Source organism: Mustelus asterias, chromosome 1 (genome assembly GCF_964213995.1).
Source record: "Mustelus asterias chromosome 1, sMusAst1.hap1.1, whole genome shotgun sequence".
Classification (NCBI taxonomy): Eukaryota; Metazoa; Chordata; class Chondrichthyes; order Carcharhiniformes; family Triakidae; genus Mustelus; species Mustelus asterias.
In genome coordinates, this window is record NC_135801.1 from 20,014,958 (window position 1) to 20,038,368 (window position 23,411).

Genomic DNA, 23,411 nt, shown 5'->3' on the forward strand with positions numbered 1-23,411 from the left:
TTGACACCGTGCAGGAGAAATCAAGCAATCTGCTTAATCTGCACCTCATCCACTACTTTAAACGCTCAATTTTTCTATTGCTGGCACACAGTGGCAGCAGTGTATACCATCTATAAGATGCAATGAAACACCTAGCCAACTCACTTTCATAGCACTTTTCAAAACCTTCAAGCTCTACCAGTTAGAAGAACAAGGGCAGCAGACAGCTGGAAATGCCAACAAGTCGCACACCATCCTGATTTGGAAATATATAGCCACACCTTCGCTGTCACCGAATCAAAATTGTGGAACTTCCTCCTAACAACACTGTATGTATACTACGTGGACTGAGCGGACTTGTTGACCTCCATTACCCAATGAAACACTAACTTTAATAAAACCAAAATGCATCTCTATTGTGACGGCCAATTTACCCTGGCAAAGCAGAGAGCTTGGAATTGTGTTGTGTTTTTGTACCTTCTTGATTTGAAGCCTTGTGTGATTGTATACTGTCTACGAAGTCAATACAATTTCCAAACTGTATTTTTTATCCTTGGCCATCCTTTCCCCTTGATGGGGAAAAAAATGCAAAGTTTTAGAATTCATCAATAAATTCTAAAACTTATTTTTCTCTATCAAAAAAGTTGCACTGGAAAGATTTTGCTGCACATTTGTAAATGTCAGAACCATCTTTAACTAGAAAATATGCAGAATTTGTATTTGGTGAAAACGTTTATCAGCAAAAATTGTTAAAGACAAATTAAATTTGGGAGTGCAGATTACATTTCTGAAGGGGATTTGTTTTGCTTAGAAAACTAGCAGAATTTTCATGATTGTGTAAAGAACAGGCGTAACAGCGACATGAATTGCCTAGAGCCAAATGCCAATTATTTTAATGAGGAGAAACTTAACTTTATTTTTAAATCAGCTCTTGTTTGAAACGTGTAAAGAACAAATAAACACTTGAATTCAGAAAGGCTGTGAAATTCAACATCCAGCTGCCATTGATGAATAGTGCTAAGTAATTCACACATCTCGACTTCACTTCCCCCACAAAAAAGAGAAAAGCAAAAACGTGCAGCCTCAAAATGTTTATATTTTCCGTTACACTAAAACAAACACCTTAGCAGCATCCAGACAATTGCTCCAAAATTGTACTATAAAATGTATTCAAAAGCAGATGCAACTTCCGTCACAGCAGCCAATTACTGCTTATCTCAAAGCCCAAGTCAAACTCCAAATGTGGTGGTGGTTTGATTTATCCACCAGTTTCTATAGTTAATATGAATCCCCACACAAATGTAAACAGAACAATGGATGCACTGTCCCTGAAAACATCCCATAACAATTTTGATGTCAATGCATCCTAAAGAAAATACTGTATTAGATGTTGCAGTGTCAGCAAGATATGCTTCAGACATTTACCAATGTAAATAAAAAATTCCTGACAGTGATATATTTGTACTGTCAAAACTTGCTGAAAAACCAGTGACAAGGCTTTTCGATGAAAAAGCCAAGATATAAACTTCTACACACTAGAAATATATAATAGCAATAGGCATGAAAATCTGAACAAGTCTTGAAAAGAAAATCAGCATAAACTACAACTTAATGTGATTCAGCTGTCAAAAGTGGGAGGAAAGTTCAATAGTGTATTACTGTTGTTTGAACTCTGAAGTGTTACTGAGTTATGATATATTTTCAAACAATAAGCTATTTTACATAACAATTATTTTGTCAGCAGAGATCTGTCATAATGCAACATCAAATGCAAAATTTTGTTATTTGGGTAAATGATTTTAACACAAAATTTCATGTGCAGTGGTATTGTATGTGATCAAGTCGAGGATTTGCAGTTTCCATGTGAAAAAAATGGATGCATGGGACCTACAAAACACCAATAGAAATTCTACAACCAAAGTACTCAAAAAAAAAACAGGATTTGCCTCAGAATTACTTGGGATATGCAGCAAAGAAAGAGGTTTTGCCAGTGGCAATGTTTCACTCCATCTCCTCCTTATCCACCAGCTATCACCTTCTGCTTTTACATGCTTCTCCTTAGACACATCTACTGGTATAGTATGCATCTCAACCACTCCCTATTGCATCAAATCCCACATTCTCACCACTCTCCATGTAAATAAGTTTCTTCTGAATTCCTTATTTGATTTCTTCATGATCAACTTACATCGATGGCAACCAATTTTGCTCTACATCAAATCTGGAAACAATGTGGCAGCTCCATCAAAATCTTTTGTAATTTAAAAATTTCTATTCGATCACTTCTCTCCAAGAGACCCAACCTGTTCAACCTTTCCTAACTGGCATAACATTCTGCACCCTCTTATTCCTTCTCTATGAATGGTATGTTTTGTCTGTATAGTGCAAGAAACAATACTTTTCATCGTATACCAATACATGTGTCAATAATAAATCAACTCAAAAACCTCTCAGTTTTGGCATCTTCCTGGTGAGTTTTTTTCAACACTCTCTCCAGCCCCTCTATATCCTTCCTCCAATATGGCAACCAATTCTTAAAACAATACTCCAAAATGTGATCCAACCAAGACTCAGCATAATCTCTCGACTGTTCAATTCTAATCCTCTAGAATTAAACATTGGCGCTTAGTTGGCTTTTGTTACAGCTTCATAAACAAAGGGTCTTAGTCTCTAAGTTTGACTATAGTGACCTAATATTTCTCATTTATTTAAATGCAGTTATGTAATTCCTACTCTCACCTTCCTGTGACATTGACCTGCTTCCCTGCTAAACATCAAAGCAAAATAATCATTCTGCTTCCCAAAACTAGTGGATCAAATGATCAGTTATATTTTCCATCCAATTACTATTAACAGAGTGAATAGCAAAATGGCATTCCCTCAAGACACTGTTGAAACCAATAAATGAATCTTGTTAAAGTAAAATGTATTTATTGGATCACTGGAAAACAATAGCACTGCTCATGTTAGTGGCACCGTCCGTCACCAACTCAAGTTCTGGCTATTTTGCAGACTTTTTTCTCCTGCATGAAATCAAGTCAATTTATTCAATCTTTAAAATTTAATCTTTAACATAAACCCCAATTGTCACAATAAACATGATTGCATCCAGAATGCAATTAACAAAATCCCTAAACATCACTCCTTACTCTCACCTTACTCCTTTAAGATGCTTCTGAAAACTGAGCTCTTTGACCAGATATTTGGCCACTCCATCCTAATGTCTACTTATGCGATTCTACATTAAGTTGGTCTATGATCCTGTGAAGTACCTTGGAATGTTTTACTATGTTGTGAGCTGTAGGAAACAATTACTCTCTCGCCTTGTTCATCGCTTTGTATTACCCTTATCTGCGCTTCCTCCAGTTCATGTGTGGGGTAAACAATTCCACTGCCAGATCGGGCTGGACCACAGGTTCTGCTCATCTTCTAAAACTGCTCACGATTCCAAGATAACCCTAGAATGCAAAGATAACCCCTGACTTCTTGTCCATACATCAAATCACCTTAAGCTTTCGCCCCTCTCCCCCAGCTGCAGTGCTAACAAAAAGTGAGAGCTCCAAAGTGGCCTCTGCCCTAACCCTGAAGTCACATTTTTTTCCTGATTTATTTATCTTCCTTTATGCCCTCCCTGGGTCCATCCTGTCCAGGAGACCCACTTGCTGCTCCCATGACCCTATTTCTACAAAACTGCTGATCACCCAATTTCCCCTTCTGGTCCCCATGTTAACTGATGGTTAATGGTTCTCTCTCTCCAGATTTTGCCGATCACTTCTTTAAATCTGTCGCCATGATAAAAACCCTACACTCCACAGTCCTTGCAAACTACCATGACCAAACTTTTCTTCTCCAAAGCCCTTGAGCATATTGTCACATCCAAAATCCATTCCCACCGTTCTTGGAACTCCATGTTTGAGTCCTTCTAATCAGATTTCTGCTCCTGCAACAGCACCGCAATGTCTCTCAAGGTCACTAATGACATCCTATATGACCATGACAAAGGTAAACTGTTCCTCCACATCCTTCGCAACCTGTCAGCAGCCTCTCACATGGTTGACCATTCCATTCTCCTTCAATCCTTCACCAATGTCATTTGGCATCTATGTCAGACTCCTATTTATTGACTACAACCCAGCCTTCAATACCATTATTGCTACGAAACCCATCTCCAAACTTCGTGGCTTGGGGCTCGGTTCCTTCCTCTGCGACTGGATTCTTAACTTCTTAACCCACAGACCGCAATCAGTAAGGATAGGCAACAACACCTCATCCATGATCATCCTCAACACCGGTGCCCCACAAGGCTGTGTCCTCAGCCCCCTACTATACTCCATATACACCTATGACTGTGTGGACAAATTGCTCTCCAACTCGATTTTCAGGTTTGCTGATGATACCACCGTAGTGGGTTGGATCTCAAACAATGACGAGACAGAGCACGGGAATGAGATAGAGAATCTGATCAACTGGTGCGACGACAATAATCTCTCCCTCAATGTCAACAAAATGAACGAGACAGTCATCGACTTCAGGATGCGTAGTGGAGAACATGCCTCTGTCTACACCAATGGGGATGAAGTAGAAATGGTCGAGAGCTTCAGGTTTTTTGGTGTCCAGATCACCAATAACCTGCCCTAGTCCCCCATGCTAACATTATAGTTAAGAAAGCCCACCAACGCCTCTACTTTCTCAAATGAAATTTGGCATGTCAACTACGACTCTTACCAACTTTTACAGATGCACCATAGAAAGCATTCTTTCTGGTTGTATCACAGCTTGGTATGGCTCCTGCTCTACCCAAGACTGCAAGAAACTACAAAGGGTTGTGAATGTAGCCCAATCCATCACGCAAACCAGCCTCCCATCCATTGATTCTGTCTCACTTCCCGCTTCCTCGGAAAAGCAGCCAGCATGATTAAGGACCCCACGCACCCTGGACATTCTCTCTTCCACCTTCTTCCATTGGGAAAAAGATACAAAAGTCTGAGGTCACATACCAACTGACTCAAGAACAGCTTTTTCCCCACTGCCATCAGACTTTTGAATGGACTTACTTTGCACTAAGTTGATCTTTCTCTTCACCCTAGGTATGACTGTACACTACATTCTGCAATCTTTCCTTTCCTTCTCTATGAACGGCATGCTTTGTGTGTATAGCATGCAAGAAACAATACTTTCTACTGTATACTAATAGATGTGACAATAATAAATCACATCAAATCAAAACTGCTCTCAGTTGGTTCTATTCTTATCTATCCAATCAAGTAGAGAATTATTTACTGAGATATTTGGGCGCATCTAATTCTGGTCTCCCAAGTAACCCTGATTTTAATTGCTCCATCACTGTTTAGGTCCATAGCTCTTGAATCCACACCCCTTCACTTTCCTTTACAACAATCTTTAAAACCTAGCTCTTCAAAAAAAAGCTTTTGATCATCTGTACTAACATCTCATTACATATCTAATTTTATAATACACTTGCAAAACACCTTGTTGGGGGTTTATTACCTTAAAAGCATTGAATAAATGAATACAAGTTGTTGTTGGATAAATGCAAGTGGTTGTGGAATCCAATCTCTGCAGTCAAAGCTGAACTAGTTGGTGTCTCAAAAGGGATGGATGGCCCGAGTGACTGGCTCCCTTGCTTTGGTGTGGCTTTTGCTACCAAATAAACCTGTTGGACTTTAACCTGGTGTTGTTAAACTTCTTACTCCCTTGCTACAAACAGTGAAACTTGAGTGGTTTCTCCCTGGTGCTTTGGGTACTACATCTTCTTCCTCCCTTTCACAAACTCCTTACACTCCCCCTTCACCTCTCAAACAGCTTCTTCCCTGCTGTCCTCAGACTTTTGAATGGTCCCATCATAAATTAAGCTGATCTTTCTCTTCACCCTACCTGCAACGGCAACACGATATTCTGCACCCTCTCCTTTCCTTCTCCCATATTCTTTGAACGGTATGTTTTGTCTGTAAGTTTAAGCTTATTTATTGGTGTCATAAGTAGGCTTACATTGCAATGAAGTAACCGTGAAAGTCCCCTCGTCGCCACGCTACCACACCTGTTGGGGTCCACAGAGGGAGAATTTAGCATGACCAATGCACCTAACCTGCATGTCTTTCCAAGAAGCAATACTTTTCACTGTATCCCAATACATGTGACAATAATAAATCAAACTGTCTTAAGCTGAGACAGACTATGTTGATTTGATGAGAGTGAGACAATGAGATGCGGTGAATGTGATGACTGTGCAACCAGCAGAGGCTAGTCGGGCCGAAGGGCCAGTTTTTTGTGCTGTGGTAAGTGCAGTGACAACCCCGGCTCCCCTCCCGCCGTACCTGTGCTGACCATCCAGATTCTCCAAGGAGACAGTGACCGGCACGCTCTCCATGAAAGGGGCCGACTCCCTGCTCGCGCTGTGGCCGCTATAGGCCGTCACGGCGGCGCCACTGCGCCCTCCTCTGCTGGCACAGCAAGAGGTCGGGTTTGCCCTGACGGCGGTGGCCGCTTTCCGGCTCAGCTGAAGGGCGGCGAAGGGGGACAGAGTGAACTGGGTCCGCGCCAGGGCCGGCGGAGGGCAACCGCCGCCGCCTCGCTCCATCTCCTCCGAGTCGCGCTCCATCTCCACGCTCATCGGAGCGCAGCCCGGGAACAAGCGCGAGCCCAGCACCAGCCAATGAGATCAGACTACCCAGGGGGCGGGGCCAGACCAGAGGGCGGGGCGGGGCGGGTACGCGAGGCTGCGCGCGCAGCCGGAGCGCCCGGCGTTCCAACGGCCGGTGGCTGCATCGTCTGGAAGTTCCTACGCCGTTCGGACGACAGCCACCTTCCTTTCTTTGGCGCTATCTATCAATAAAATCACAGGGGGGGGGGCACTGAAGCCAAGGTCTTCAATAGAGGAGGTTTGGTCGATTTCAATAAAACATCTACTTGCGCCGAAGAATTCAATTTGAGAGGGGAAGAGGGTATCGAGCAGTTAGAGGGACCGTGATTCACGTCGCCCGCTGCGTCGTGACGTCACAAGGAAGCGTCACAGCGTTGCGGCGCGGGCCCATCCACCAATCAGAACGCGGCCCGGTGAGGTCAACGCCCGTGGGGAAGGGGGGGGCGGGGCCTTACTCTGGTGCGGACGCGAGGGAGTCAGTCAGACTGCAGCAGCGCCCCGGAGGAGATGCAGACAGATCAGCAGCCTAGCCCGCAGCCGGGCAAGTCCCAGCTGAATGCCGCTGCCGGAGATGGGCGGCGCAAGGACGGTTCGCCCGCCTGCCCGGCGTCAGAAGACGGTCAGTATTCACTCCGAGCCATCAGCGCTTTGGGATTACAAATCTCAGAGGAAGGGGGAAAATTTGTCCCAGTCACAACATTTAAGTTTATTTATTATTGTCACAAGTAGACTTACATTAACACTGCAATGAAGTTGGTGTGAAAATCCCCTAGTCGCCACACTCCGGCGCTTGTTCGGGTACACAGGGAGGGAGAATTTAGCATGACCAATGCACCTAATCAGCGCATCTTTCTGAATGTGGGAGGAAACTGGAGCACCCGGAGAAAACCCGTGCAAACACGGGAAGGACGTGCAGAGTCCGCACAGACAGTCACCGAAGCTGGGAATTGAACCTGGGTCCCTGGTGCTGTGAGGCAGCAGTGCCACTGTGTTGCCCACTGCCACTGTGCCATCCACATTGAATGTCTTGGGTGTGCCAAATGGGTGTGCACCTTGAATTAGGATTAGTACATTTTCCAAAGTTTGACAAATCTTTTGTTTGCCAAGGTAAAAGAGCTTTGTATGCATTTCTTGGCAGGATGAAAATGTGGTATGCTTTCAATCATGTACCCTTTATGTGCTGTTTATATATGTGTACATATTAGGAATTTTATTTGCATCACTTGTTGAACTACGAACAACAGAATTCCTAGTTGATAGAAATTAACTGCATCATTGATTTTACAATTGTAGTTGCAGTTTTGTGCAAATTTGCTTGCTGTTCATTGATCTAACTGTATTTTTTGATAATTGTCATTTGAGTTATTAATTTTTGATTGAAATTGTGCAGTTATTTCAAAACCAAGTTATTACCAGAAATAATCCTGTGTGAAATGGCACTTTTGTCAGTGGCGTCAGAATGTAACTTGTAATAAAGAAATTAGAGAAGTCGGTACCAATCTGCAAAGCAAAAAGGCAGATTTGCATTTTTAATCAGATTAGAAAGCTCATAATCATAATGCTGGATGTAAAAGTCAGTTATTGCAATTGGCTTTTAGAAAAAGATGTTAGTTAATATTATAGATCAACTTGGAGATCAAAGGGTGGATCTTATGCTCACAATGCAGAGTGCATTGTCAGCATACACATCTAATTTTCCACTGTTTTATAGCATATGCAAAATCACAGGCTGGGACTCATTTTTTTTCTAAAAACAAGAAGGCTGGGAATTGGCATGATGCTTTAAAAAACATTCCATGGTATGTGGGTGTCGCTGGCTGGGCCAGTCTTTTTGTTGCCCTTGAGAAGATAGTGATGAGATGCCTTCCTTGAATCAGTGCAATCCATGTGGTGTAGATACGGCTGTTCGGGAAGGAGTTCCAGGATTTTGACCCAGTGACAGTGATGGAATGGCAATATAATTCCATTAGGATAGTGTGTGGCTTGGACAGGAACTTGCAGGTGGTCGTGATGCCATGCCTCTGCTGCCCTTGTGTTTCTAGATGGTAGTGGTCATGGGTTTGGAAGATGTTGCTGGAGGTGAGTTGCCACAATGCAACTTGTAGATACTACACAGTGTTGCAACTGCACGTCGGCAGTGGAGGGAGGTGGGTATGACAGCAGTGGGGTGGGGAGCAGGCAGGCAATCAGATTGCCTGCTTTGTCCTGGATGATGTTGAGCTTCTTGAGGTTGATGGAGCTACACTCATTGAGGCAGGTGGAGTGTAGTTTGTCACACTCCTCAGTTGTGCCTTGTAGATGAGTTTTGGGGAGTCAGGAAGTAAGTTGCTCAGTGCAGAATTCCCAACCACTGAACTGTTCTTGTGCCCACATCTACCCTTTCATAATCCTAAAGACCTAAGCAAAAATAGTGCTTTTGATGTCCACTTTACAGCATATGAAATACTTGTAAAGGGCAATCACTTGTAAAATAGTGAACATAGAACTGTTTCTACCTGTGGGGGAGTCTAGAACCAGGGGCCATGAATAAAAGGCAATTGCTAATACTTAAATCCAATAGAGAATTTAGGATAAAAGCAGCAAATGCTGGATATACTCAGCAAGTTTGGCAGCATCTGTGGAGAGAAACAGAGTTAACGTTTTGGATGTAAATGATACTACTTTGTTATTCAGATCGTGATAGGAATGTGAAATCTGCAACCATGAGGAGTATTTCAGAATCATTTAATACATTTCAAGGAGTATAAAATACATGTACAGACCTGTTGGGTTGAATGGATGGTTTCTTTGTTGTCATCTTCCTTGTGAACATCTTGAAAACATGGAATTTTCTCAAATTCTCACATTCTTTTATAAGTGCTCAAAAGATAGAGAGGCACACAGAGAAAAGGGACAGCAAAATGAAAGAGACTGCAAATATAGTCTGTAATTGTGTCACACTGCAATAAGTAGATAAGTTTGTGTATTTAGGACAAATGATAACAGAAGATGGTAGATGCAAAATTAAAAGGATAGAGATGTGCAGAAGTAATTTTGTGAAGATGAACTGTGTTATCAACAAGAAAACTCAAGCTTGTAACAAGGATAAACCTCATAAGATGCTGCATTCTATCCACATTCCTGTGTGCCTCAGAAACCTGGACAATAAGCAAAGATCTCTGGAAGAAAATAGAGGCCTTTGAAATATGGAAGCTAAGATGGTAAAAAATTCTGTACACAGACCATAAGCCAATTGAAGAAGTGCTTGTAATTGCAAAAACATAAAGAACTCTTAAAAAATGACATCCAGGAAATAAAATATCCATATTTTGGCCATTTGATCTGAGCCAAAAAGCTCCACACACCTCTTCTGAAGGGAAAAGTGGAGGGCAACAGAAAGAGGGGTCGTGTAGATGTGGTTGGGTGCTGGACATCACAGAGCAATTGTCGATGAACTACAGTGGATAATGGGAGAATGGGCACATGACAGATAAACATGACATGTTATGACAGCAAATCTCTTGGCAGGTATAGTTAGAACAGCACTGTGTAGAAGAATGAATGCTGGAATCATGCCCAAAATAAGAAAAAAACAAAACACACCTTGGTTGCAAATCCCATCCATTTGAGTATAGTAACTTCCAATTACAACACTTACATTGTTCTGACTTCCGTGCTTGTGAAACATTGCATCTAATACACTTTCATCAAAATAATGCTTTATATGTATGTATATTCCATGCATTCCATGAATGAATAGAAAATAATTAATAGAAATAGGACTCGATGATGATCCATTTGTGCAAATCAAAAAGTCTCACCTCCCCAAATAGTAATGAACCTTTGCTTTATGCAACCTTTCTTTGTATAGCACCTTCAATGTAATATATAATTCCAAGGTACTTCATGGGAGCAGAATTTGTCACCCAGCTACTTATAGAGATATGAGGGAAAAAAGCCAAGAGCTTGGTCAGAGTGGTAGGTTTTAAGGTGAAAAGAAAGGTCAAAAGACGGAGAGGTTTAGTGAGAAAATTTCACAGATTAAGGTTTGGGCAACTGGAGGCATAGAGCCAGTGGTGAAACAATTGTAATCTGAGATATTCAAGATTAGCCATGATTTTATTAAATAGCGGAGCAGGCTTGAGAGACTGAATGGCCTATTCCTGTTCCTATTTCTTATGGTCTTAAGAGACCAGAATTGAGAGCCCCTCAGGGTTGTGGAGCTGCAGGAGATTAGAAATAATGGAGAGCTGAGGCCACGTAGGGATTTGGAAATAAGGAGAATAATGCTTGTTACAAAATGTGAAGTAAATGGGCCAAAAGAAACAAATCTTTAAGAGCCTGTTACTAAGAGAGGACTGCCATAGTGGCAAATAGTGGAATAGTGGCCCTCCACATCATAGTGGCAAAAAGCAGAGATCAAAAAGTCTTGTGGTTAACTTGAACTTTCTGTTTAAGTTTGTAACCGTTCCCTCCCCTTCACCTAAGGTTCCTGCTGTGCTTAGATAGTGCTTCCCACATTTTACCACAAAGCATTGCAAAAGTATTTAATGGGCTGTAAAAAGCCTCCGGGTGTGGTGCTGATATGAATGACACAGCAATGAACATTATTTTTCTCTCCTTCATTTGTGATTGGATTTGAGTTACCTGGACCGTTGGTGAAGTAAAAGAAACTCGTGTGCCAACTTGAATCTGTTTAGAAAGTGATAAGTTTGTTGTTCTCCTCAGTAAATCTGTCGTGTTTTTTTGTTTGTCGAATGACAATTTAGCAAAGGATAGGGGACAAAGCAAAATAAAGGGGGATCAGATTGTTTTGCAGGTAAAAGGTGGTGTTCAGCAGGAATTGATAATCTGCTCCAAGTTCGTTAGTTCATTTTTGAACAGCCTTTGTTATTAGTTCTTCCCTGCTCTCCTCAGCCTGATTGCAAATTCTCATCAGCATATCCCATTCAAAACTTTAAATTTGAGCATCAGAAAAACAGGCCAGGCATTCTAGTGCAGTACTGACGGAATGCAGAACTGCTAGAAGATGCTGTTTTGAAGATGAGACTTTAAACAGGTTCTGTCTGCCCTCTTGGGTGCAAATAAAACAGCATTATTTTGATATAGAGCCAGAGAGCTATCTCTGATGTCCTAATGATTATTTATCCCTCAATCAGCGTGACAAAAACAGATTATCTGGTCACTGTCACATTGCGAGTACTTACTGTGTTACTACATATTGGCTACTCTGTTTCCTATATTACACGGTGACTGCACTTCAGAAGAAAAATACTTAATTAGCACCAAAATACTTTGAGACATTCAGTGGTTGTAAGAGTACATAAATGCAAATCTTTCTTTGCTACTGATCAGTCGAAACCTTTCCATATAAATCTACTGTCGTATCTCGCCTATATGGATTTTGTTTTGCTAATTCTCTGTAGCTCTTCAAACTTTTGGTTTGGAATGAGGAGAATGTGATTCTAATTGAAACAAAAACAGTAAATGCTGGAAAATCTCAGCAGGTCCGACAGTCGAGTTGACTCTTGCTGGTGCAGTTTCACAGCATTTGTTTCTATTCAGGTTATGTGCAGATTCTAGCTAAATGACTCACCGACTATGAAACAGTTCCAATTTGTACAGTAAAATCTGAGCTATTCCATATATGAAGCTGAAGCTATTTGATTAGCTGAACCAACTTGACTGCTAACCCCTTTCCAGACTTTGTTTTGCATGCAAAAGAATGGGATACAATTTGGTTCTTTTTGTTTGCTACAAACCTTTTGATATTGATCTTGTGGAGTTATAAATTTAAACTCTTAAAGCCCTTTGTAGCCAAAAGAATTGAATTTACCGATCTTTTGAAAGTACTGTTTCAATTGTGCTGGTTATACACTTATCCAAGACTATAAGACAATAATAAAGCCTTTTAGGACTTCCTTTGGCAGATGTAAAGGAAAAATAAGATCCTTTTCTTGACAGGTTCAACAGGTGTTGAAGGAGTTGTCACCTGTCTATGAAATTTGTGCAAAATGGTCAAAGTTCAGTGTTTACTCATATTCAAAAACAATAGGACCTTCTCTTGTGTATTTTATTAGTCTGACTGCTAGTTTGTTTGTACAGATTGTTCATAATCTATTTATACATTATGATAGTGAAATGTTTAAAATTGCTCTGACACTTTTTCTTTCTGACTCTGTCTTTTGTTATTTAACACTGGCTCTAAACATTTTAAAATGTTCCTTTATTATGCCATTGGTTAAGGTCCTGAAAGTAATCTCGCCAAATAGCAGTAATCAACTTTAACAAAGTTGTTAACCGTTCTCCCATACAAAATCGCAATTCAAACCTTCGCTGTATCCTTATTTCAGCCTCGGTGGGCAATAATTATTAGCTAGGGTTTGTCAACTCCATTTGCAGATGTTCCAGAAGGTTTCATTGCATGATTTCCAGTCTCCGATCACCCTACCCTTGCGTTCCCACCATTGGATTCCTGACGTGTCCATCCTTGCCTTTACTGTCTCCTGTCTCCCCCAACCCCCGATCCTCACGCAGCAAAAGGAAAGTGAGCAGCCTCTTTGCTACCCATTTGCATCTGTGTAGGCTTCAACAAAACGGTCACTTTTCCCATGTCAGATTTTATTTTTAATGCCCCCTTAAAATCCTTGGAGATTTCAGGGCAACCTGGGTGGGCTGAAAATCCTTTTGTCAACGTTTTTATGTGAACAGCCATGAGGAAGTTCAGAAAGCACTCGATTAGCATTGATCATAATAGAAGATCTTAGTGAGAATGAGTAGGGAAGAGGATAAATAATGAAGATTTTTGAGATACCACTTTTTTTAGTATCTGGTATTGCTTCTTGATATAAAACATGCATGTAAGATTTATTATTTGCTAGGCCACTGATCATGGTTGAGAATGAGAAATGGTTGGAATTGTGGATTGTAATCTCTAAACTGTAAAATTCTGGAATGCTGAATGCTAAACATTGAATTTAATTTATTGGACGTGTTGTTAAGCAGTGGTGGGTCTTAATTTGCGTACCAACTTGTAAAAGTTGTTTATATTGGACTAAAATATCTGGAGCCAGCCAGAAGCTCATGCATGTTGTGCTGGACTATATATAATACAGAACTTGGTCACTATAGGTAATGCTAGTTGTTGTTTTTTCTCTTGTAGGAACAAACTGGGATGACAAACTTCCCAAATTCTTCCAAGAAACTATTGGAAATTTCTTTATGTAGTATTTTGTAATTGTTTATCCAGAAAAATCAGTGTTAAGAGTTTCATGCATTCTTGTTGCAGTTTCATCAAAATGTTCTGGTTGAAATGTGTTGGGGCTTTTTGCTACTTTAAAAGCACTATATAAATGCAAGCTGTTGAGAAAACACACCTTGATCATTGGAAAGTTTTCGTCGCCAGAACCACCATTTAGCAATGGCATTTTTTGATGCTTTATTTAAATCACTGGTTTTTCCCCAATATTTGACACCAAGTTTGACTGTTGTTAAATTTATTTGCTCATCGTGCTGGGAATGTGGAACTTGCTACCACATGGAATAGTTGAGAAAAATAGTAAACATGCATTTTCAGTGGAGGCTAGATACACGCATAAGGGAGAAAGGACTGATGAGGTTAATTGAGGTAATGTGGGAGGAGTCTTGTGTAAAACATAAACACCAGCATAGACCAGTTGGGCCAAATATTTCTGTACCATATGTACTATTGTCTCTACCCCATATTGCAACCTGTTTGAATTTGTAGCTTTTAAAATTCAATAGTCTTAATACACAATACAGTGCAAAGACTATCTCAACAAATTTGGTAACGACATAAATGGGAAAAGCTTGCCTCAGATGTGCTCATTTTGAATAATCTGTCCTCAATTGACTGTCAAAAAACGTAGGCCCATGACTTTAGATCTATAGTGAAAAGCCTTGGGCCGCCAGAAATAAAATCATTTTTTGCGCACTTACCTGAGTTTAAAAATTGAGCCTGAACTCCCGATGGGAGTAGCAGCCTTAGGCCTTCAGCAGAACCATCTCTGTAGGCCCCAGCACAACGCAGGAGGAACCTAATCATGTCCCCTTATGACGCGGCCAGACTGGGAACGCCCAGTGAGGTCCAGCTTGGAAATAGCAGTTTTGCTTTGAAAACAGAGAAGGATTTCCCTGCTGTTATAAAAGGTGTGTTGAAGCTTTTTAAAAATCTTTGCTATTTATTTAAGTACTTAATCCTATTGTTATTGGCTCATTTAAAATGTAATTTTTTTTGATTGAAGATGAGTATTTAATGTATAAATGAACATAGGTTTTGTTACTTATTCTAAATCTGAGAAGCTATTTAAATCTGTATTATGTTATATAATTTTATGTGTGAAATGTTTAAGTGTTTGTATGTTTTAATTTAGAATACGGAGACTGAAGATTTGATTGGGAAGGTGTGAGGTCAGAACCTCTCGGACCACAATTTGGATACCTTAGTGCATGAGGTTGAGCAAAGGAGAGTTTACATTTTGGGCTGTGGAAAATCTAAATGTGTTTATCGTTAGTATTGTTCTGCCTTGCTTAATTTATAATTCTCATATTTAACTTCTGTTTTAATGTTTCAATAAAGCATTTGTATAATTTAATATTTAAATGTTTGTTTTAATGTTTCAATAAAGCATTAGTAGAATTTTGTAAAGTTCAATGGAAAACATTTATTAACAAAAAATGTTATAAATACAAATGTTTGATACCATGTTAACATTTAACTAAACATTTTAATTTAGCAGCTGCACATTTGTGTAATTGCCTCATCTTTTCAAATTTCTTACAAAATATTCTGGGCCGGAAGTTACGGGCCATGGTTATTTAAAATGTAGACATTTATGACGTGGGTAATTATTTGTTTCATCTAAAATTCTAAACAACGGAGAGAAGATGATAGATTTTTAAAATTAAATTGATGTTGCCTTTGGTAAACGCAGTGTGTTGGTAAATTCACTTGTGAATGTTGTGTTTTTGTAAGACCCTGAAGAAATATGTGGCATAAAAGCTGAAACACTGACAGTTGCGGCATTTGGCCTGTCATTGCTGTCAGAAATTGTAGAAACTAATAGAAAATATCACAATCTATTGCACTTTTTTCATAACGCATCAATCGAGATAATGTTGGGTTGAACTGAATTTGTATAGAAGCATTGCTTGTGAGCAGAAGAAAATGAGAGGAAGGAGTCTTTAGGTTTAAATTGCTTTGACTAAAGTACTGTAGTCAAATATTTGACATTTTGAAACTTGAAAGGCAAACCCATGATGCAGGGCACCACCAAAGTTACAAAGAATAGAATAAGTGAAGTAGGTTGAGGAGCAGCCAATTAGAAAATATTGACCTTGTTTGAATAAGAACATGGAGGAGGTACAGAGATTGAATCGGAAATGATGCAGTCGGTCTTGATTTTAAAACAAGAAGCATATTTGGAGTTGAAATGAGCAATAGTTATGAAGTGCACCAATTGTAGTAATGATCAGATAGAAGAGAGACATTAAAAGCCAGAGGTGAGAGGAAGGTTAAGTCAAGTATATGCTATTTGGAGAACTACTTAATATGAATTGCAGAATGGGTTAGGTTGTGAAACACCTATGAACAGCATACTGACACTCACTGTTAATCCATAAGATGCTATTTTCAAATTGGGGAACTCCATAACACTTTGTAATCATGAATTGCAGAATGAGTTAGGTTGCAAAATTCCTGTGAATAACATGGCAACACTCTGTGTTAATCTGTAAGCGTTATGCCAATGTTTATGCTCCATGCAAGTCTCCTCTTACCTCTTTTACAAACCCAATCCTTCTATTCCTTTCTTCCTTTTATTTATTTTGCTTTCTCTTAAGTGCATATATGCTGGTCACCTCGACTAGTTCTTGTGTTAGTAGCATTCACATTTTAAACATTCTCTGGGTAAAGAAAGTTCACCTGAATTCCCTGTCGGATATATTACTGGCTAGCTTATATTTTCTGATCATCTGAAGTGGAAACAGCTTATCTACATCTCGCCTATCCAATCCTTTTATATCTTCAACATCTCTAATCAGGCGTTACGGAAAGAAAGGGGTTTAATTTAAACAGCCCTGATTTCTCTGCTCATCACCCGTCGGCAAATGGGAAGCTATTTTGATTTTCCCCAACCCCTCAATTTTGGTGTGACCCTATTAACAACTCCACAGCAAATTAGCAGTAGGTTAAAATTAGAGGGATAGTTTATTTTACATATACTCAAAATGTAGGAAGAGGGTTCATTACATTGCCACTTTTTACACTCGTACAATAAAAGTGGGATAAAAAAAAGAGGTACAGAGCAAAGACCACAGAGAAAATAAGAATTATCGTTTCATGTGAGTCCAGATCAAAGTCCAATGGTGTATTCTTTCAGAGTCGGCAGGTTGAATGAAGACTGATGCTGATCTGATGCTGCATCCAGTAAAGATGGGCTCGTGGAGTTTGATTCGTCTTGTAGACGCTGGTTCAAATGTTTCCGTGAGAACCGTGTAGAGGGGGCGCAGGCATTTAAACCTGGACAGCAGCAGTTCTGAGTTGCTGCCTGCTAGTTGGAAGATGTGGAGCGGCACATCTTGCAGACTGCCAAAGCAATATTACAGATTCCAGCAGCTTTGTGGTGGTGGTGTGGTAGTTCAAGTGACTAACCCTAATTCACTTCTCCACTGGTTTAGACGGGTTATGTATATTCTGTGGTCTGGATTCTTGATGGGTAATGTTTCAACCACTAATAATTGCAAAAGAATTTCAAGGCCCTTTGTCCTTGCAGACTTGTCTCCATTGGCCAGGCCTGGCCTTAGAAATGTAAACGCTCTTTGTGCAATTCTCTTGGATTTGATTTCTGCAGTAATAGTAATTATTATCACCACTTTAGATATAATGAGATGGCAGTTGTTCTGAATGCCAGTAAGTTCCTTTTGTTTTAGTCGTAATCAGCAATGGCTTCAACCTTAAAGCCTTTGTCCAGTGTTAAAGACTTTATAAAATAGCCATGCTGATTACAAAATATAGAGGGAGGTCTTAGCTTCAGGACACAGGTTACACCTCAGCTTTCTCTCATCCAGACAATGGACCCACAACCTGCTCAATCATTGCTAAGAGATATTTCCTCTCGGTTCTGATATAATAATAATTTTTTTTGCACCTTCTGCACTACTTCCATGTCATTTTTATAATATGGAGACCAGAATTGTTCACAGTACTCCAAATGTATCTAACCAAGGTTTTATACGAGGTTAACACAACGTCTCTGATTTTCAATTTATCTTCATGGAAATGAACTTCGATACTTTATTTCATGACTCTAATAACATGAGTCACTATTTTTAGTGACTAACTTATCTGTGCTTTTAGATCTATTTGCTCATCTACCCCATTTAGACACTGAGGGCTGAAAGTTTTGGTTATGATGGGGTGGACCTTGAAAGGGGAAGGGGGGGGGACAGGGGAAGACAGAATTTTGAGCTACTGGTGTACTGGTTCCCCAATTCCATCCCAACTCTGGACTTTTCTTTTACCAGAGGTGAGATTGGTGGCAAGCAACTCTCTCACAAACAGTGGATAGCCAATTGCCCTCATTAGAAAGCCTAATGTCAGCTGACTGAAATTTTCCAGTCACTTTCTGGAACCCTAGAGGCATTGGGGATCAGTCAAGCTGCCTGGATGGGGCATTCAGGTTGCAAACTGGGAAGGCCTCACCTGCCTCTCAGGCCATCCTCCCTCCAAAATGGTGGTTCAACTGCTCAGGTTGTTGAGAAAAAATGTTGGGAGTGAAAGTGCCTCTCTCTATCTTGGGCACTCTCCCTGTCACTTGCCTAAAAAGACAACCTGTTGTTCCCTCCATGCTGCAAGGCCTCCTGTCAGGCTTCAAGAACCTGGCACCTGTTCTTGATTGGCTGGTGAACCCACCATCTCGCCATTAACTGGCCAATTTGAAAAAATCACAGCTGAGAGTGACTGTTACAAATTGAAGGCTCTGACCTCCATTTGAATGTGGCAGCAGGTTCTGAAGCTATGTGGAAAATCCTGCCCTTAGTTTCCGAGGAATGTGTGGCATCCTTATTCTTCCTACCAGACACACCTCAGACATATCTATATTGATGTTCCTTTGCCAGTTATACTCCCATTTTGTCACACTCCTTTTAAATATATGAATCATATTAGCTGGAAGCCAGTCATCTGGCACTATCCTTTTTCAATAAATTATATGTAATAGTGCATCTGCTGTCTCCCTAAATTTTAATATGTGCAGATCCAGACAAGAAACTTGATTAGTTTATCATTTGTTTCCCCCTTTTTCTATTTAAATGTCTTTACGTCCACCATGTTAGGCTATTTGGGAAATAGTGAGGTAAAGTAATTATTATTTCTGCCATTTTGCTGTCATTACCTGGTTTATTATGTATATCCTGATACTTATCCTGATTTGTTTTCTTTTAATATTTATGTGGCTATGGCATGCTGCTTTTTAATATTTTACTTTTGTAACTTTTCTTTGCTGTTTAAATTGTTTCTTAACCTTTCCATTTTCTTTCTGGCATCTTTTCACATATGGCCTATGTAATTTCCTTTGTTTCAATTTTTCCTTTACTTCTTCATCCATAGTAAGTAGTCTCACAACACCAGCTTAAAGTCCAACAGGTTTATTTGTTAGCACAAGCTTTCGGAGCGCTGCTGCTTCATCACATGAGGTCATCCATGGTATGATATTACTGGAACTAGCTTGTTCTTTTTAGTGGAACATATTTTTCCTGGATTTTCTTGAACACTCTTTTGAAAGTTTCTTTTTGGTGTTCTGTTTTTTTTTCAACAACTTTTCCAGTTTTTCTATTTCCGTTCTTTATTCCTTTAAAGTCAGTTTTGCCCAATTTACTACGTGCTGTGTCTTTCTTGATCTTAAACCTTACTATGTTTTGATCACTGTTGCCTATATGTTCCCCAATGCTTACTTCTCGTATCTGGTTCATTTCCCATTGCTAAACTCAGCAGGGCTCCCTCTCATAGAATCCCTACAGTGCAGAAGGAGTCTGCACTGACAACAATCCCACCCAGGCCCTATCCCACAACCCCACACATTTACCCTGCTAATCCCTCTAACCTACACATCCTGGGACACTAAGGGGCAATTTAGCATAGCCAATCAATCTAACCCGCACATCTCTGGACAGTGGGAGGAACACAGTAAGAAGTTTAACAACACCAGGTTAAAGTCCAACAGGTTTATTTGGTAGCAAAAGCCACACAAGCTTTCGGAGCTCCAAGCCCCTTCAGGTGAGTGGGAGGAAACCAGAGCACCCGGAAGAAATCCACACAGACAGTGACCCAAGCAGGAAATCAAACCCAGGTTCCTGGAGTTGTGAGGCAGCAGTGCTAGCCACTGTGCCACCTTGTTGGGATTTTTGCATACTGGATAATAAATAGTATAGACGCATATGGACTAAAACCATTTGAATGAGGTAGTGAATTGTTTTCAGAGGGTGTGTCCCAGGATTGCATCTTCAGCTGTAGATTTTAGGGTGGGGGGGAGATAATGTAAATGAAACTAGCTATTTTAAAATGCCTTGTTCTTTAGAAGTTATTTCTTGGGTGTGTAATTTGTTTTTCTAACTGTTAAGTTGTTTGTGTAATTAATATGTTGTTTTGCAGCATGGTGTGATTATGTTCTGTGACTGTTTTGTTAAACTATTCTGTTGATTTTCATCAGCCAAACTTAATTGGGTACAATTTATATCCTGCTAAACTGGTGTTAATGGTTTCCTTTGCTGTGCCTTAATTTCCAGCAAATGTGTTGAATGAGGAACAAGAAATATCGATAGAGGAACAAGAAGAAAAAGCCAGAGGTGGTGATGCAAAGGCACAGACTGAGGTAGAGTTAGCTATTTGCTGTAAAAATTCTTCAATAGTCCAAAAGTTAAAGTATGAACATATAATTATATAAACTCATTCTCCCTCATGTACTGATCTGCCATATATTTTACATCATGAAGTTGGGAGAAAAAAGTCAACTTGAAGCTTTAATCCATATGATTTTCCCCACTTATCATTCCATAGATGTTCACAATTGTAGACCGATTTTTGTTTTCTCCCTTCTGCCCATTACAACCCCCACCCGTGGCTCCCCTCAAAATTCTTGGCGGCTGTCTTGTTTTCCTCAAACGATTTTGAGTTTTTCTTTTGCCTTTCTGGATGCTGGTTTATTAATGCCTACTTTAAAAAAAATTTTTTTTTCGAGTTTTTTCCTTTTTTAAACACAACATACCTATGAAACTGGTACAGTACAGCACGATCGTTTCACTGTATATTAAAAAAATCAGGTGGTTCACCTAACCCAGTACTTCAACATGAAGAAAAGCAAAAGGATAAAGAGAAAAAGAAGGAAATAAAAAGAGGAAGAAGGGGTGCAAACCTTTCTGCACAGTATATCAGGGACAGTAATGTACATTCTATGAAAGCCTTGTAGCGGTAAATTTGATTCTATGGAACCTGTATATTTAAGATAGGGCCCCCGTACGTTTTGGAATGAGTCTGACTTAGATCGAAGTACACAAGATAGAAAATTCCACTGACCTAACTCCCTCCTTCAATTTCTTTTTGGCTGCATTCCCTTGCTCTCATTGCTTCCACCATTTCATCACTTGTTGTGTATACATTTTTTTCCCCCACTTCACATTATCTCCTAACAACCTACATCTTTTAGTTCAACCCGTACTTCATGAGGTCCTCCTCTTGGGCTGCAAGCATCCTTCATCCACTCTGACTCTCAACCTTTGCTCCCACCACCACCCAGGATCCTTCTATTCTGCAACGCTGACTAATTTTCTTTGTAATTGTCTTTGTGAAGCATTTATTGCACTTTAAATTCCCTTCACCTCTGTCTTCGATCCTTGGCTGCCTCAGTTGCCTCTGTCCCATGGAGGCGCCTGCTTTCCCTATTGCCTCCAAGTATTTTGAATTCCCTCAGTGCCACTTCCACTCCTCCTTTAGCACACCGTGTTTCCCTTTGCGCCCCTTGATTTCCTGCCCATTACTGCCACTTCCATCCCACAAACCTCCTTCTACCAGGTCTGTGTAGGCCTGAAAAGAATGGTGATGAAAGGTAGACAGAATCCATATAGTGGGGGACAAATTGAAAATGCTACAAGAAGTACTGGCCAGAAGTGAAACCAGAACACTTGAGTCACGCCAGTTTCCAATGCAGCAAAGAAAAAGGGCTGAGAATTAATTCTAAGATGGTCTAAAAAGAGCAGGAGAGCCAGATGCTTCAAGAAAAGGTAATCAAAGAGACCCAGGAGTGCTGGTGAAAGATGGGGAGATATGTGGAGCACAGTGTGGCACTGACTGAGAGTGGAGAGAGCATGACAGATGACAGTTGCAAAGACGAGGAGAGCATACAGGACGAGCAGGCTGTTGGAGGTATAGGAGTGAGGTCAACTGCTTATTAAAGTTTAAAGCTTTAAAGTTTATTTATTAGTGTCACAGGTAGGCTTACATTAGCACTGCAATGAGGTTACTTTGAAAATCCCCTAGTCACCACACTCCGGCACCTGTTCGGGTAGACTGAGGGAGAATTTAGCATGGCCAATGCACCTTAACCAGCACGTCTTTCAGACTGTGGGAAGAAACCAGAGCACCCGCAGGAAACCCACGCAGACACGGAGAGAGCGTACAGACTCCACACAGACAGTCGCCCAAGCCGGGAATGAACCAAGGTCCCTGGCGCTGTGAGGCAGCAGTGCTAACCATTGTGCTGCCCTATAAAATTAAACAAATTAACACAACTTCCTGATAAAGTGGAACATGGGCTGTATTAGGAATTAATGGTAGGAACTGTGTATTGCTGGTGAGAGGATATATTGAAAGGCATCAGTATTACTGATTAAAATAGGTGTAAAAGCAAATAGGCATGACAAACAAGAAGATTCAAGTATTGGTGTATTATTGTGCAAGTTGCACAGTAAATTAAAATGATTTTGTCTCGATTGAAAGCTGCCTTAAAGACTAAAACCCTTCATTTAGCATTAAAAACAATTTGCAAACTTGTGTGGTGTTTCTGGCTAATTCATCAAAGATGCTTATTTTTGAGCTGTGACTTTGAAAAGTAGTGATGTTTTATTTACTTTCTGAGAATAGGGGAATGACCACATTTTTTTCTCCTAAAAGGTATATAAATGTGTTTTGAGCTCCCATTTACATTGCTGTAATTGCAAATGATTATTTCATTTTGCTATGATGCACATTGCCTCCTGTTACACAGCAGGCAGCTGTATAAGTCCTCAGAGGGCCTTGCCTGGCAAGAAGCTGATCTCTACTGCAGTGCAGTGTCACATTACGCCCAGATTTGCTTACCAGGACATTTCCAGATTGCCGTGTGGTGTTGGAATTTTGGTTTAGTGAAGATTTGTCCCTATGTAAGGATTAGAGAGCTGAATATGTAAGTTTGCTGACGGCACTTAATTAGGTGGCACAGTAATGTAGATGGGAACGGGAAGTTTCAAAGGTTGATAGATTAAATGAGTGTGCAACTGGCATTTAAAATTTGGTATAGTATCCATTTTGGATCCAAGGTAGATTGATCAGACGGTCATTTCTAAATGGGAAGTGTAGAGGAGCGGAGAGATTTAGGAGTCCAGATACAGAAATAGCTAGTGAACCGGTACAAAAATGTAATTAAAAAGATTGATGGAACGTTGACCTTTATCTCGAGAGCTAGGAAATAAATGGGTCGAAGTTACGCTACAGTTGTATAGAGCTCTGGTTAACCTGGTCTTC

The 23,411-nt window shown here is 40.3% G+C and overlaps 2 protein-coding genes across 4 annotated transcripts in view; one reads left to right on the forward strand and one right to left on the reverse strand.

Moving 5' to 3' along the window:
* LOC144492052 (SWI/SNF-related matrix-associated actin-dependent regulator of chromatin subfamily E member 1-related-like) overlaps positions 1 to 6,619 on the reverse strand; it is a 50,466-nt gene extending 43,847 nt beyond the window's left edge. For all 3 annotated transcript variants that reach the window (XM_078210206.1, XM_078210207.1, XM_078210205.1), the window contains exon 1: positions 6,315 to 6,619. In XM_078210206.1, coding sequence (XP_078066332.1) covers positions 6,315 to 6,610 — 296 coding nt within the window. In that variant the 5' untranslated portion in view covers positions 6,611 to 6,619. The remainder of the gene's footprint in view (positions 1 to 6,314) is intronic.
* A 461-nt stretch (positions 6,620 to 7,080) lies between these two features.
* wfs1b (Wolfram syndrome 1b (wolframin)) overlaps positions 7,081 to 23,411 on the forward strand; it is a 30,683-nt gene continuing 14,352 nt past the window's right edge. The window contains exons 1-2 of the mRNA XM_078210208.1: positions 7,081 to 7,259; positions 20,423 to 20,508. Of these exons, the coding sequence (XP_078066334.1) occupies positions 7,148 to 7,259; positions 20,423 to 20,508 (198 nt within the window). The 5' untranslated portion in view covers positions 7,081 to 7,147. The remainder of the gene's footprint in view (positions 7,260 to 20,422; positions 20,509 to 23,411) is intronic.